The following is a 14,644-nucleotide window of genomic DNA, read 5'->3' as shown; positions in this document are numbered from 1 at the left end:
TGTGAAGCACAGACCCATTCCTCCATTACTCACTCATCCAGGGCGCCGTGCTTGAGTTCAGACTCGCAGGCTCCCTGCTGCTCCTGTTCATGAGCTGCCTGTGCTAGCACACCAGAACAGCCCTGTTGCCAAACACACCAGAACAGTGATGTTGTGAAACACGGCAGAACCGAGGTGCTGCCAAACAAACACACCAGAACAGAGATGTTGTGAAACACGGAGGAGGAGGAGGAGGGATGTCTGGCGTAGTCTCATTGTCTAAGAAGTGTGTGGAAGACCGCTGATGGGAGTGGCAGCACGTCCCTCTGGCCCTCCACCTCATTCACCCTGGACCCTAGTGACTTCTGGGGCTGAGAGGGTGTGTGTGTGTTTGTGTTTGTGTAGGAGAGTGCAGTGACTCCTGGGGCTGAGTGTGTGTGTGTAGGAGAGTGCAGTGACTCCTGGGGCTAAGAGGATGTGTGTGTGTGTGTGTGTGTGTGTGTGTGTGTGTGTGTGTAGGAGAGTGCAGTAACTCCTTGGGCTGAGTGTGTGTGTGTGTGTGTGTGTGTGTGTAGGAGAGTGCAGTAACTCCTGGGTCTAAGAGGGTGTGTGTGTGTGTGTGTGTGTGTAGGAGAGTGCAGTAACTCCTTGGGCTGAGTGTGTGTGTGTGTGTGTGTGTGTGTGTGTGTGTGTGTGTGTGTAGGAGAGTGCAGTAACTCCTGGGGCTTAGGGGAGAGCCATGGTCTGCGGCCAGAGATACATTCCACCATTGGAATGCAGAGAATGCTGCCTCTTCACACACATACTCTCCTTCTCACACACACACACACACTCGCATATACACAATCGTGTGTGTGTGTGTGTGTCTTCCGACTCCAGACCTGTTATATAACCTCGGTTGGTCCCTGGTGTGTCTTATCCTTGCTCTCCTCCTTCTCAGTCTTCTCCACAGTATGGAAGTAATGTGAATGAAGGGACATTTACTGTCAAATATAATTAAAGCCACCTGCCACCTTCCCCCTCTCTCTCTGTCTCTCTGTCTCTCTCTCTCTCTCTCTCTCTCTCTCTCTCTCTCTCTCCCCAGTCCTCCTGCCCTCCCGCCCAAGAAGCGCCAGTCCGCCCCGTCCCCTACACGTGTGGCAGTGGTGGCGCCCATGAGTCGAGCCACCAGCGGCTCCAGTCTTCCCATTGGCATCACAAAACAGGTACACAGCCACAGGGTGTGTGTGTGTGTGTGTGTGTGTGTGTCTGTTTCTGTGTCTGTGTCTGTGTCTGTGTCTGTGTCTGTGTCTGTCTGTCTGTCTGTCTCTGTGTGTGTGTGTGTGTGTGTGTCTGTGTCTGTCTGTGTCTGACTGTGTCTGTCTTTCTGTTTGTCTGTGTGTGTGTGTGTTTCATTTGCTCAAATCCACTGTGTTCATGTAGTCACTTGTCCGTCAGGATGTGATTCACTTATCCCCAGTAAGCTGTCTATGACAAGTCAGTTCCAGAAATTGACTTCTGAACATCAGCTAAATGTCTTTATTTGTGTGTGTGTGTGTGTGTGTGTGTGTGTGTGTGTGTGTGTGTGTGTGTGTGTGTGTGTGTGTGTATGTGTGTGTGTATGGACGTGCCTGTGTGCGTGCGTGTGTGTGTGCGCGCGCGTGTGTGTGTGTGTGTGTGTGCGTGTGTGTGTGTCCAGGACTACGAGGCGGATGCGCTGCAGAGGCGCTTCTCCGGCGGCAGTCACTCTTACGGGGGCGAGTCCCCGCGTCTCTCCCCCTGCAGCAGCATGGGCAAACTCAGCAAGTCAGACGAGCAGCTCTCCTCCTTAGAGCAGGACAGCGGACAGTGCTCACGCAACACCAGCTGTGAGACGCTGGGTAAGACACACACACACACACACACACACACACACACACACACACACAGAACAGCTCTCCTCCTTAGAGCAGGACAGCGGACAGTGCTCACGCAACACCAGCTGTGAGACGCTGGGTAAGACACACACACACACACACACACACACACACACAGAACAGCTCTCCTCCTTAGAGCAGGACAGCGGACAGTGCTCACGCAACACCAGCTGTGAGACGCTGGGTAAGACACACACACACACACACACACACACACACACACACACACACACACACAGAACAGCTCTCCTCCTTAGAGCAGGACAGCGGACACTGCTCACGCAACACCAGCTGTGAGACGCTGGGTAAGACACACACACACACACACACACACACACACACACACACACACACACACACACACACACACACACACAGAACAGCTCTCCTCCTTAGAGCAGGACAGCGGACACTGCTCACGCAACACCAGCTGTGAGATGCTGGGTAAGACACACACACACACACACACACACACACACACACACAGAACAGCTCTCCTCCTTAGAGCAGGACAGCGGACAGTGCTCACGCAACACCAGCTGTGAGACGCTGGGTAAGACACACACACACACACACACACACACACAGAACAGCTTTCATCCATAGATTAGCAGGACTGGATGTGAGCTGTATCTGTCCACAGTAGATTGGCCTGCATGAGGTGTTATGTGAGCTAGATGTTCGCTGGATCCATATAGAGTGGACTGCATGAGGTGTTGCTGGGTGTAAGCTGTGGTTAACTGGGTCATTACATGCTGCATCCATATTCATGGTGTGGGGTGGGGGGGTGGCTGCTGCATCCATATTCATGGTGTGGGGTGGGGGGTGGCTGCTGCATCCATATTCATGGCGAGGGGTGGGGGGTGGCGCTGTTCTGCTGATGATGGGGTTTCTGTAAGTAAGAGTTAGTGTAAGTGTGTGTGCACGTGCGCATGCGTGCACATGTGTGTGTGTGTGTGTTTTGGAGTGGCAGTTAACTTGCCCCAGGCTCTGAACTTGAGCTAGGGTTAATCTGAAAACACTGCCTCTGTCTCATCGAATCCATCTCTCTCACTCTCTCTCCATCTCCTTGTCTAATCCATCCCTCTCACTCTCTCTCCATCTCCTTGTCTAATCCATCCCTCTCACTCTCTCTCCATCTCCTTGTCTAATCCATCCCTCTCACTCTCTCTCATCTCCTTGCTAATCCATCCCTCTCACTCTCTCTCCATCTCCTTGTCTAATCCATCCCTCTCACTCTCTCTCCATCTCCTTGTCTAATCCATCCCTCTCACTCTCTCTCCATCTCCTTGTCTAATCCATCCCTCTCACTCTCTCTCCATCTCCTTGTCTAATCCATCCCTCTCACACTCTCTCCATCTCCTTGTCTAATCCATCCCTCTTACTCTCTCTCCATCTCCTTGTCTAATCCATCTCTCTCACTGTCAAGTTATCAGGGGATTTTTTAACTTCTGCCCAAACTTGAAAAAGGCCTTGGCCATCAACAGGGTTAAAATGGTAACGACTCAGACGGTTTCTTCATTCTTCTTTGTTTTATTTGAGTTAAAATACTTCTTTTCAGCAAACACGTCTTTCCAGATTGAAAACCTTTACAAGAAACAAACCATAAAATACAGCACTCATAAACTGCCCTCTATCAAATACACAAACAACAACAGTGCATGTAAACTACCACAAAACTCAAACACTAAAGCACACTTTTGCAATAGATTACCAGATAACATCAAACATTGTCTTACCAGTAGCATCCCTGGTAGTGGCCAGCAAGTTATGTCCCCCATTAGCAGTCACCATATGCTTTCCAAACACTCACACTACCTGTGCTTAAGTGACTTGACTTCCTGTATTTCCTGTCATGAGGACCACTTCCTGCTTCACAATAAAAGTTGTATTTTCAAAACAAAAGTCTCTTCCCGGTTACAATCTGACAGCACACCTCCCACTTGAGCTCCTGGTGCCAGAACCCAAGGAGGTCACGTCACTCTTCTCTGGAGCGTGCCGATCTTCTCTTCATTGCTCCTCCACTGGAATTAACACAACAAGACGCCTAACGTCTCTGTGTAGGATTGTAGCAGGGATCTTGTTGGACAGCTTCCTCACCGCTGAGGTTCTCCCACCACGTACTTCACGGGATGGCTGCTTGACTGGATAACTGGGAAACGTTCTGACTTTGACGTCTCTTACGACTCCTTTCTCGTCGGGAAACGCACTGGTCACCCTGCCTAATTTAAACTGACCTCTTAAGGCGTTCTGATCTGCAAGCCAAACAACGTCTCCTTCTGCAACATTCCTCTCCTTCGTGTGCCACTTGCTCCTTACAAAGAGATTCGGGCCTGCCAATTGACACCACTTTTTCCAGAACTTATTCACCTCCGACTGGATCACTCTCAGCCTTTTGTAGGGGTAACCCTCAAACTGGAAGTCTCCTGGGTCTCCTCTCAAGCTCGCCCGCCCCAGCAGGAGAGAGTTTGGAGTGATATACTCCACGCAATCCTCTTGACTTTGTGCTCTCGCATCTACAGGCCTCTCATTGGCCATATTGGCCGCCATATACACAAAGGTCTGGAATTCTCCCCATGTGAAGACTCCATTACCACCTACGTTCTGGAGGGCTCTCTTTACAGTCTGCACTGCTGCTTCAGCTGCTCCATTTCTATGAGGTGAGTCTGCAGGATGGATCTTCCAGGACCATTTTGTGCCATTCTTGGCCACTTTTCCCTCCACTCCTGACCTTTCCAGATTCTCCAGGAACCGATAGAGGTCTTCAAGGGCAGGTTTGGCCCCAACAAAGTTGGTGCCTGGGTCAGACCATACCTTGCTGGGGTGTCCCCTCAGTGATGTAAATCGTTGATAAGCAAGCAGAAATCCTTCTGCAGACATGTCACTGACAATGTCAGCATGAATGGCTCTGGATGCCATGCAACTGAACACGATACCCCACACCTTCAGCCTCACTCTCTTCTTCACCTCATCTTTCACTTCATATGGCCCAAATAGGTCCACGGCAGTGAACTGAAATGGAGCTGCTGGCGCAGTTCGCTCAGGTGGTAGGTCGCTCATTATTTGTTGACACCATTTTGCTTTCACTTTCCTGCAGATTACGCAATTGTCCACTACTTTTTTGACAATCCTTCTTCCCTTAACCACCCAGGCTTGTCTTCTCATCCTCAACAGTGTTCCTGCTATACCCTCATGATTGACATTGTGGGCTTCTCGTGCGAGCAATGTAGAAATCCACGCATCTTGAAGGAGAATAGGCACTAAAGATTTGTCTTCTCTGAAGACCTGAATTCTGCCGCCGCAGAGAAGGAGTCCATCTTTGTGCCTAACCACTACTAACCGGTTGAGGGTAGTGTCAGGAAATGTTGTGCCTTCTTGAGCTGCCAAGCAGAGAGTTCTGAAGGCATACTCACAGTCTTCAACATTGAGCACAAGAGCTTTAGATTCTCCTTTTGAGGGTGATGCCTCCCACTTTGCTTTCTTTGGGGTCTGGTCTTTAAGGCCTAGCCAGCTATCAGCAGCCCGTCTTACCCAAGCAACGACATTCACCAGCCTGGACAAGCAGCTAAATCTCTTCACCTCAAAAAGATTTTTGACGGCTGAGCTGGAAAGTGATACTCTCAGCGCAACTTCACCCTGTCTCATTTCTGGATCAGTTTCCGAGTCTTCAGCTTTGGTGTGCTCCTGGGTGGTGACCCCTCGGCATCTCTTCACTTGACCTCTCGTCATTACTGCTGAAAAGGCCTTCCTCTGCATCTTACTGATGCTGTCCCTGGCGTCAGTTACCACTTCCTCAGCTGACTTTATTGGCCATTCTTTTAATGGCCTCCTCAAAAACTCCGGTCCACTTTGCCATGTCTCTTGCAGATCCTTCAGAGCAGCTCCCCTCGTAATGGTGTCAGCTATATTGAGGCTCCCTGGGACCCACCACCAGTCTTCAACTGATGCAGACTTTTGGATTTCTCCTATCCTGTTGGCAAAGAATGTCTGGTAGCCATAGCTGTCTCGCTTAATGGCTCCCAATACCGTCTGGCTATCAACTAGATGAAACCAGCGCTCTATATCCATCCGGCCATGCCTTTCCACGTACTTTCTCAGTCTGGCTGCAAACACAGCACCACAGACCTCAGCTTTGACTGCATCTCCTTTCTGGTCCAGTGGCGTACCTTCGTCCGTTTCCCATCTAAGGTATAGAACAGCTCCGTAGGACTTGTCACTGCCGTCTGAGAAAGTAATAGCCCACGGTTTTCCCTTCCAGCCTAGTGGAGTAAGGCTTCTATGAAACTTTACTTGTCCCAGCTGTGCATACTCTTCAAACAGCTTGATGGCCTCCTCCCTGAGGCCCTCGGAAAGTGGTTTGTCCCAGGTGTTTTGGGCCAGATTTCCACTCGCTGTCTCCTGGAATGCTTTCCTAACGAGTATGGCACCTTTCTGCTTCAGTGGTGTGACGAGTCCAATAGGGTCATAGAGCCCAGCAACCTGACTTAGCAGTAATCTTCTGGTGAGAGGATCAGGTGTTTTTGATCTCACCTCCTCCATCAATAGGTCTTGGCCTGTTCTCATCTTTCCTCTCCTTCTGGAGAAATTGATCGAAGCCATAAGGTAGAGTTTGTCTTCCTCTACTAACGCCTTATTGTCCTCATCTTTCAACTGATTTGGCAGGACAAATGTTTTGTGCGTCTCACAGGGCATCCTCGTTGTGGGGTCTGCCCCAGAATTTCCTCAATCTCCTTGGTCACTTCGCTCAGTCTGTTTGCATTGTTGTGGGATGTTAGGACATCATCCATGTAGCTGTCTTCCTCCAGTACCCTTTGTGCCTCCTCCAGGTGAGAAAACTTGGTGAGCCTTGCAGTTTCTCGCATAGCCAGCTGTGCTATGCATCCAGCAGGCCTGTCACCTATATTCACCCTCGTGATGACATACTCCCCTATCTCTTCATCTTGCCGGTCCCTCCAAAGGAATCTGTGAAGATGCATCTCACGTTCCTCCAGCCACACAGAGTTGTACATCTTCCTGATATCTCCTAAGGCTGCATGCACTCCTTTCCTAAACCTTAGCAGGACGGCCCTGATGGGGTTCAAGACATCTGGCCCTTTGAGCAACAGGTCGTTCATGCTCACTCCTCTGAACTTCTGACTGCTGTTCCACACAAGTCGCACTGGAGTAGTGACTGAGTGGGGATTTGGTGCTACTAGATGACTCACATACCAGACTGGTCCCCTCCAGTCTTCAGCCATCTTCTTTGTGAGTCTCTTTGCAGCTCCACGCCCAACCATCTCGTGGACTTGAGCAGTGTAAGCGGCAAACCACTCTGGTTCCTTACTGAGCCTTTTCTCAGTTCTTAAGAAGGTGGCCTCAACTCCACTTCGGTTGTTGGGAAGGCAAGCAGGATCCATTATCCAAGGATACCTCGCATCCCAGTGTGGATACTTGCTGTGTTCATCCTCCATGATGTATGTCAGGCCATCTTTTATTATTTCAAATTCCCTTTCCTCTGCTAAGGTCATCTCCTTTCCTCCAGGCTGGCAGTTCCCACAACGACATCCACCACATTTTGGCTCGCAGGCTGCACCAATACTATCCCATTTCCACCACTCAAGGAAGTCACGGTGAGTTGCAGCTGTATGCCTAGCCTCAACGATGGTGTCTTGCATGTGAACTGTCTTGGTCATGAAGGGGACCTCAGCAGGGATCTCCTCATATTTGATGGCAGCTGTTCTCATAGACCGAGCAAAGTGTGTCTTCGACTCATGTGCCGTCATGTTTACTTGCTCAAACAGATCAGGGTGTGCTCCGCCCACTGTCTTTCCAAGAGGGCTCTCCCACAAGACGAGATCTCCCACAACCTTCACCCTTTGTGGGGCAAGTCTCCCTTCTCTGTGACTTATGAGCAACTCAATCTGCTCAGGTCTCCTCAGCTCATCAGGTTCAACTTCAGGGAAGAATCTCCTCAGCTCGTCAGGCCTGACAGCTTGGTGAACTTTGGCGATCTTCTTCAGCCCATAACAGATTAGTTCATGGGCCCTCTCAGTTCCCTTGGAGGTTTTGATTCGAACTCTGAGGAGGTATCTTCTTGTGGCTACTTTGGTAGCCATTCCACCCACTCCATGCACAATTAGTGTGATCTTCTCACTCCTAAGATTCAATCTTTTGGCTGCTTTATGAGTAATGTAGTTGGTGTCTGAAGCCAGATCCACCAGGGCTCCGATTTTTTGACCTGCATTAGCGGTCACTTCCATTAACATCATAATGACGGGAAGTTCTCTCAATCCACTTTCTTTGAGGAGGCTCACCTGGTTCTTAGCTGGACAGCTGACGTTCGACGAATTATTGGTGAAGGCCTTCCTGCACCTCTCAGCTAACTCGGGGGTAAGTTCACCCAAGAATCTCTTCTGTTCCTCAGTTAAGTTCTTTTTGTCTCTGTCATCTGTTTGAGGTTTCTCAAGTTCACGCCTCTTGCTGTTCCCTCTTGGACAGAGAAAGAAGTGGTGATCTGAGGAGCCTCTCTTTTTGCAGTCTACATTCCTGCACAGGTAAGTGTCTCTGCAGCCATCATCATACTCATGACACCCTAAGCACTCCCTGCATGCACCAATCCTTTCCACAGCAGCTTCCTTTTCTGATAACTTCAGAGCCCTGAACTTTTTGCAGAAGAAAATCCTGTCCTTATGTTTCTCATCCCCACAGATAATGCATCCATCCTCAGCATCTTCACCCTTTGTGGCTTGAGTTGAGGCATATTTCTTGTTAAATGTCCTTTCTGCTTTATCTGAACTCTCTGGCTTGTCTGTGATTTGTAGGTGCTCTAGCCTCTCGAAGATCTCCTCTTGCTTCTTCAGAAAAGCTAATAGCATGTCAAAGTGCTTATCTTCAGTGACATCATTGCTAGGATCCACCATGAACATCAGCCAGTCCTTCTTCAAACCCTCAGGAAGCTTGCTCTCTAAAGACCTCACCACCAGTGGGTTTTTGATGGCGCCGGTACTTCCTAGGTCTGTGAGGTCAGCGAGAGCTTTTCCAATGGTCTGAATAAGGTCTACTACTTTTCTCGGCTGATTTCCTCTGACTGGCTGAATCTTCTCGAGCTCATCAACAATTTCTAGAGCAATGGCACATTTGTTACCATACCTATTTGCCAGCACTCTGAAGACATCATCAGCTGTGCTGTAAGTCGACAAGCGGAGATCTTTCACAATCTTTTCTTCCACACTATCAAGAAGCTGAATCTTTTTTACCTCTGGCGAACCGGTTGGCTCTCCCTGCTTCTGAAGGCTTTCCCAGTCTGTCCTCCAGCGGTGGAAGTCTCTTTTGCAGCCGCTAAACGTGGGCAGTTTGGTTGGTTTAATTCTCACTACTGGTATTGTCGGTCCAGTGTGTTCTTGTATTACGCCAGTGCCTTGCTTCTCCACAGATATTCTCCGGGCTCTGGCAAATTCACCTTTTCTCATGTCTAGCTCATTGTAAGCTACTCTCAGCTCCCTGCTTCGCTTTCGAAAGTCTCTTTCCTCTGCTGCAGGAATCCATGACTCCCAGGCTGCGAATGCGTCAGATGTTTCTTTAATCAACTTTCCCACTACATTATGTTGGATTTCAAATCCTTCACAGTAACTGCTTTCCACAGGTAGTCCATATGTATGCCTACAGGCTTTTTCTGCTTCTTCAAAAGCAGCCTCTAGCATCTCTGATCCATATCTGCTCCAGAGGTTGGTTTGAACAATCTGCTTTACGTCATTGAACTTTTGCTCACATTCACTGCCGTATTTACTTAGGTCTGCATCTTGCTCCAGACTTAGCACATCATCTTTACCATCTTCCTTGGCTGCTAGCTCTGCTTCTAACCCAGTCCTGTAGTCATCGTTGGCCTCAATAACTTTCCTTGAATCGGCAGAGAGCTTTGCAAATTCTTGTCTGAGTTCTAACTCAGTTAAATCGCCTGCTTTCCGACTGAGATAGTTAGCTTGCTTGGTTAAGGAGGTCTTTGCAACCATCCTGTATTTCTTAAGCTGATCCAGTGTTTTGCAGAGAGCTTCGGCTGCCATCTTGAATGTGATTTCTCTTTAACTCCCAACTTATTTATTTAGGTTAACTGATTGGGTTCCCAATGCCTCTTGAATAGCCTTGCTGTCTAGCAACTCTCCTCTGCATCCACACTCTGGACTCACTGAAGCCGTTAATCTTCTAGTATTGATGCAGCTCTTTGGTTATCAATCAGCCTTGGTTTTCAACTGTCAAGTTATCAGGGGATTTTTTAACTTCTGCCCAAACTTGAAAAAGGCCTTGGCCATCAACAGGGTTAAAATGGTAACGACTCAGACGGTTTCTTCATTCTTCTTTGTTTTATTTGAGTTAAAATACTTCTTTTCAGCAAACACGTCTTTCCAGATTGAAAACCTTTACAAGAAACAAACCATAAAATACAGCACTCATAAACTGCCCTCTATCAAATACACAAACAACAACAGTGCATGTAAACTACCACAAAACTCAAACACTAAAGCACACTTTTGCAATAGATTACCAGATAACATCAAACATTGTCTTACCAGTAGCATCCCTGGTAGTGGCCAGCAAGTTATGTCCCCCATTAGCAGTCACCATATGCTTTCCAAACACTCACACTACCTGTGCTTAAGTGACTTGACTTCCTGTATTTCCTGTCATGAGGACCACTTCCTGCTTCACAATAAAAGTTGTATTTTCAAAACAAAAGTCTCTTCCCGGTTACAATCTGACAGCACACTCACTCTCTCTCCATCTCCTTGTCTAATCCATCCCTCTCACTCTCTCTCCATCTCCTTGTCTAATCCATCCCTCTCACTCTCTCTCCATCTCCTTGTCTAATCCATCCCTCTCACTCTCTCTCCATCTCCTTGTCTAATCCATCCCTCTCACTCTCTCTCCATCTCCTTGTCGAATCCATCCCTCTCACTCTCTCTCCATCTCCTTGTCGAATCCATCCCTCTCACTCTCTCTCCATCTCCTTGTCTAATCCATCCCTCTCACTCTCGCTCCATCTCCTTGTCTACACTATCTTACTCTTCCCCTCTCTTCTCTTTTCTTCCCTTCTCTTCCTCCTTCACCTTTTTTTTGTCTTTATTCAATCCTTTGTTTTCTCTCCCTTTTGTCTTCCTTTTGCTATTGCCCCCATACTCCCATACACACACACACACACACACACACACACACACACAGACACACACACACACATACACTCACACACTATCTCTCTCTCTCACACACACACACACACTCCGCCTTTTTATTTATTTTTCATTTCTATGTGTTTTATTGACGATGCAGTGTGGTCTGTTGTGTTGGCAGCATCTTAATACATTGTTTTCTTGTGTTTTCTCTCTCTCTCTCCCTCCCTCGCTGCAGATATAACTGAGGGGTACGATCCAGACTACGACTTCCTGCACCAGGACCTCTCCAGTGTAGATCAGATCCATCCCCTCTCCATAGGGGGGTGCTTGAGCCCCCTCCCCGAATCCCACCGCGAGTCCTCCTCCTCCTCCTGCCCCCCCCTCTTCCACTCCCCGGTGGGCTCTCCGTACGGGGCGTCCCCCCCCCTCCAGCCGCCCCCGCTCCAGTCCCGCGTCAGCGCCCCCCCGGCCCTCCCCCAGAAGAAGCGGCGCAGCGGGGCGCTGCCCACCCATGCCTCGTCGCTGGACGGGACGGGGTCGCCGCGGGCCCTCTTCGAGCGGCTGCCCTCGCAGTACGACAACATCAGCGAGGAGGAGCTCCTAGCCCTCCGTGCCAGCCCCGGCCCCCCCGTGCCCCCCTTCCCCGTCTACGCGCCCGTCTCGCCGGCCCCGCCCTTCCTCTACGGCTCCACCCCACTTCACTTCAGCCCCAGCCAGAGCGCAGACATCCCACAGAGCCCACCGCCCCTGCCCGAGAAGAAGAGCCGACACAGTAAGAGAGAGAGAGAGAGAGAGAGAGAGAGAGTGTGTGTGTGTGTGTGTGTGTGTGTGTGTGTGTGTGTGTGTGTGTGTGTGTGTGTGTGTGTGTGAGAGAGAGAGAGAGAGACACATCCCACCCCACCCCACAGACCCCACCGCCCCTGCCCGAGAAAAAGAGCCGACACAGTAAGAGAGTGTGTGTGTGTGTGTTAGGGGTGGGCGAACGTCGCCGCAATATTGGTGAGGTGAAGCCTGTAAACAAACGCAAGTAAACGATGAAGCTGCGTTTTTTCTGGATAAAAAGCACTTTGTTGTTTTGAGTCGTTTTTATATTCATGATCTAGGTGGAGTACCAAAACAAGTTTTGTCTCCATGTTACTTAGAATATCGACGGTTATAATCGCCATAGACATACATACATTAGGGATGCACGATAATATCGGCACGACATCGGTATCTGCAGATAAAAGCTTCAAAACTTAATTATCGGCATCTGCAGATATGAACATTTCTGCCGATGTACCCGGCCGATAAGGTGACGTTCAAATTATGCGCACGCGAAGCAAATGTTTTGGTTACTATGAGCGCCAACAACGTAATTCAACACGTCGGCTGTGTGGCAGTACTTCACAGTATCAGAGGATGTTGACATGCTATTTGTCAGGAAACTTTTCAGGAGATGGAAGAGGTGACGACAGCTTGGCCGTAACGTAGGTTGCATGCATAGATGCAGACCACCTGCGTGCAACGCTTTGCAACATTACCTGTCGCGCGCTAATAGAAGTTAATAAGTTGCTAGTTAGCTAGACAACACTAGCTAGTTAGCTTGCATGCTACGTGACACCAGCAAAGTTGATGATCTCATTTGACGGGATGTGAAACGTTATGTCACGAGCCCACGCTATCTGTACATGGCTTACTTTCGCATATATGGAATTTATATAGCTAACTTGGCAATAACCTTACATAGATTAGTCTAGAAATCCTAGAAGGGATGTTATTAAACTGTAAGTCAGTTAACCAACGTTAGCTTGCCAAGTTAGCCAAGTTGCATTTCCAGAGTGTAGTTGTTCAAGTTCAAGGAGGTACTGTTCAAGTATGAACATTGTGACGTGAAAATATAAATAAATCTTTGAAATAATTTCAATAGTTTTCATGAGTGAATGGCTATTTCTAAAATGATACAAATCACGTTTTTAATGTCCCGTATCTACAGCAATACACTATTTGACAGACTTTTCAATAATTAAAAAGTAGAAGGGTATATATCGGTATCGGCATCGGCAATCGGCCAAAATGAGCTTGTAAATATCGGCATATCGGATATCGGCTAAAATTCAATATCGTGCATCCCTAACATACATGTATATGTCTATGATAATCGCTGCTAGACGCTCACTGTTCTTGTGCTCCCACAGCTCCTTCACTATGAAATACTGAAAATAAATGTAAACTATCGAAATAGTGCATCTTTAACTACTAGTATTTGACCATCATTGAGAAAAATGGAACATAATCTGCAAATAAATGGCTACACTAGACACTTTTCAGTCCATATTTTTCAGTAGATCTTTCAGTAGAATCTTTCCCAACAGTCGAGGATTACTCAACAAGTAGGCATGACGGTCCTTGAAGGTCATGTGCTTAAAAATTGTACTAGGTATCGTATTATACGGCTCTTCAGAATGTTAAAAAAAGTTCAGTTGATTTGAATGGGCCACCCCAACGTTTGCAGGTCTGTAATTTCTTTATATTCACTGCTGCAAAAAAGTAATGACCATCATTGGCAACGGGTTTTGTGCTTTAATTCACGTCTTTCATATCATATCATTCCGCAAGTAGTCCGGTCATTTAACGTAACTTGAAGTCAGCAAGTAATGGGTTGCTACGCAACACTTGAAACTTGAAAGTTCTATTTGCCTGAAGAACTATTTTTTCTAAACGGAAATCACGAAACGGCATCAAAATCGTTAAAGAGGTATTTTGGAGGAATGTCTTCTGTCGTTTTGGCGAGTAACTGTATAATACGCGAGATGATGTATAGTTTGGAGGTCATTATCTAAAAATAAATCGATTGGATTTCAAAATAAGAGCATACCGCGGTTGAAACGATATAGCCAAATCTCTCCCGGTAGACACATTTCTACCGTTGCACGGTATATACCGTCATACCGCCCAGCCCTAGTGTGTGTGTGTATACCATTGGTCGTTCACTCATCACCACTTTCCCCCTCTGAGGCTGAGCTGGTGGGAGCAGACGCCCTGTCCAGCTGACCGGCCCGCTCTGCCAGATATTACACTAGAAACAACACAGCCACTCTCTTTACTCCCATGCTTGTGTGTGTGTGTGTGTGTGTGTGGGGGGGGGGGGGGGTTGGGTTGGGGTGATGTCAGGAGGTGATGTCATGAGGCGTAGAGTGTGGAAACGCCAGTGAACACATACACACACACACAAACACACACAGGCTGAACGGCCGACTCAGAGAGAGACAGAGAGGGAGGAGGAAGAAGAAGAATTATTATTTCGGCTCATTTTTTTTGTTTTTATTGAATCTACTCACGCATGTCCGTATGCTTGGACAATGTCATGAAATCTTTGAAATTGAAATAGTATTGAGAGTGAAAGAGGAATGGAGAGTGATTGACAGAAAGAGAAGGGTGGAAGAAGATATAGAGAGAGAGAGAGATTGAGTGAGTTGTTGCCGCTGTGTTTGTAGACAGGGCCATAAGCAGTGTTGGGGGAAGGGGGAGGAAGAGAGAGAAGGAGGGAGAGAAGGAGGGAGAGAGGGCGTGATCATCAGGAAACATCTGTAAAAGTATCAGATGATGCAGATACACACACACACACACACACACACACACACACAC

The 14,644-nt window shown here is 48.1% G+C and overlaps 1 protein-coding gene across 3 annotated transcripts in view; it reads left to right on the top strand.

The window, feature by feature from the left end:
* Nucleotides 1-14,644, top strand: part of rapgef1a (Rap guanine nucleotide exchange factor (GEF) 1a) — a 65,617-nt gene that overhangs the window by 31,383 nt on the left and 19,590 nt on the right. For all 3 annotated transcript variants that reach the window (XM_042708307.1, XM_031570872.2, XM_042708308.1), the window contains exons 7-9: nucleotides 1,064-1,184; nucleotides 1,658-1,838; nucleotides 11,253-11,789. In XM_042708307.1, the coding sequence (XP_042564241.1) occupies nucleotides 1,064-1,184; nucleotides 1,658-1,838; nucleotides 11,253-11,789 (839 nt within the window). The remainder of the gene's footprint in view (nucleotides 1-1,063; nucleotides 1,185-1,657; nucleotides 1,839-11,252; nucleotides 11,790-14,644) is intronic.

Source organism: Clupea harengus, chromosome 7 (genome assembly GCF_900700415.2).
Source record: "Clupea harengus chromosome 7, Ch_v2.0.2, whole genome shotgun sequence".
Lineage (NCBI taxonomy): Eukaryota > Metazoa > Chordata > Actinopteri > Clupeiformes > Clupeidae > Clupea > Clupea harengus.
Note: the sequence above shows the minus strand (reverse complement) of the source record. Positions and strands in the feature narration are given on the sequence as shown.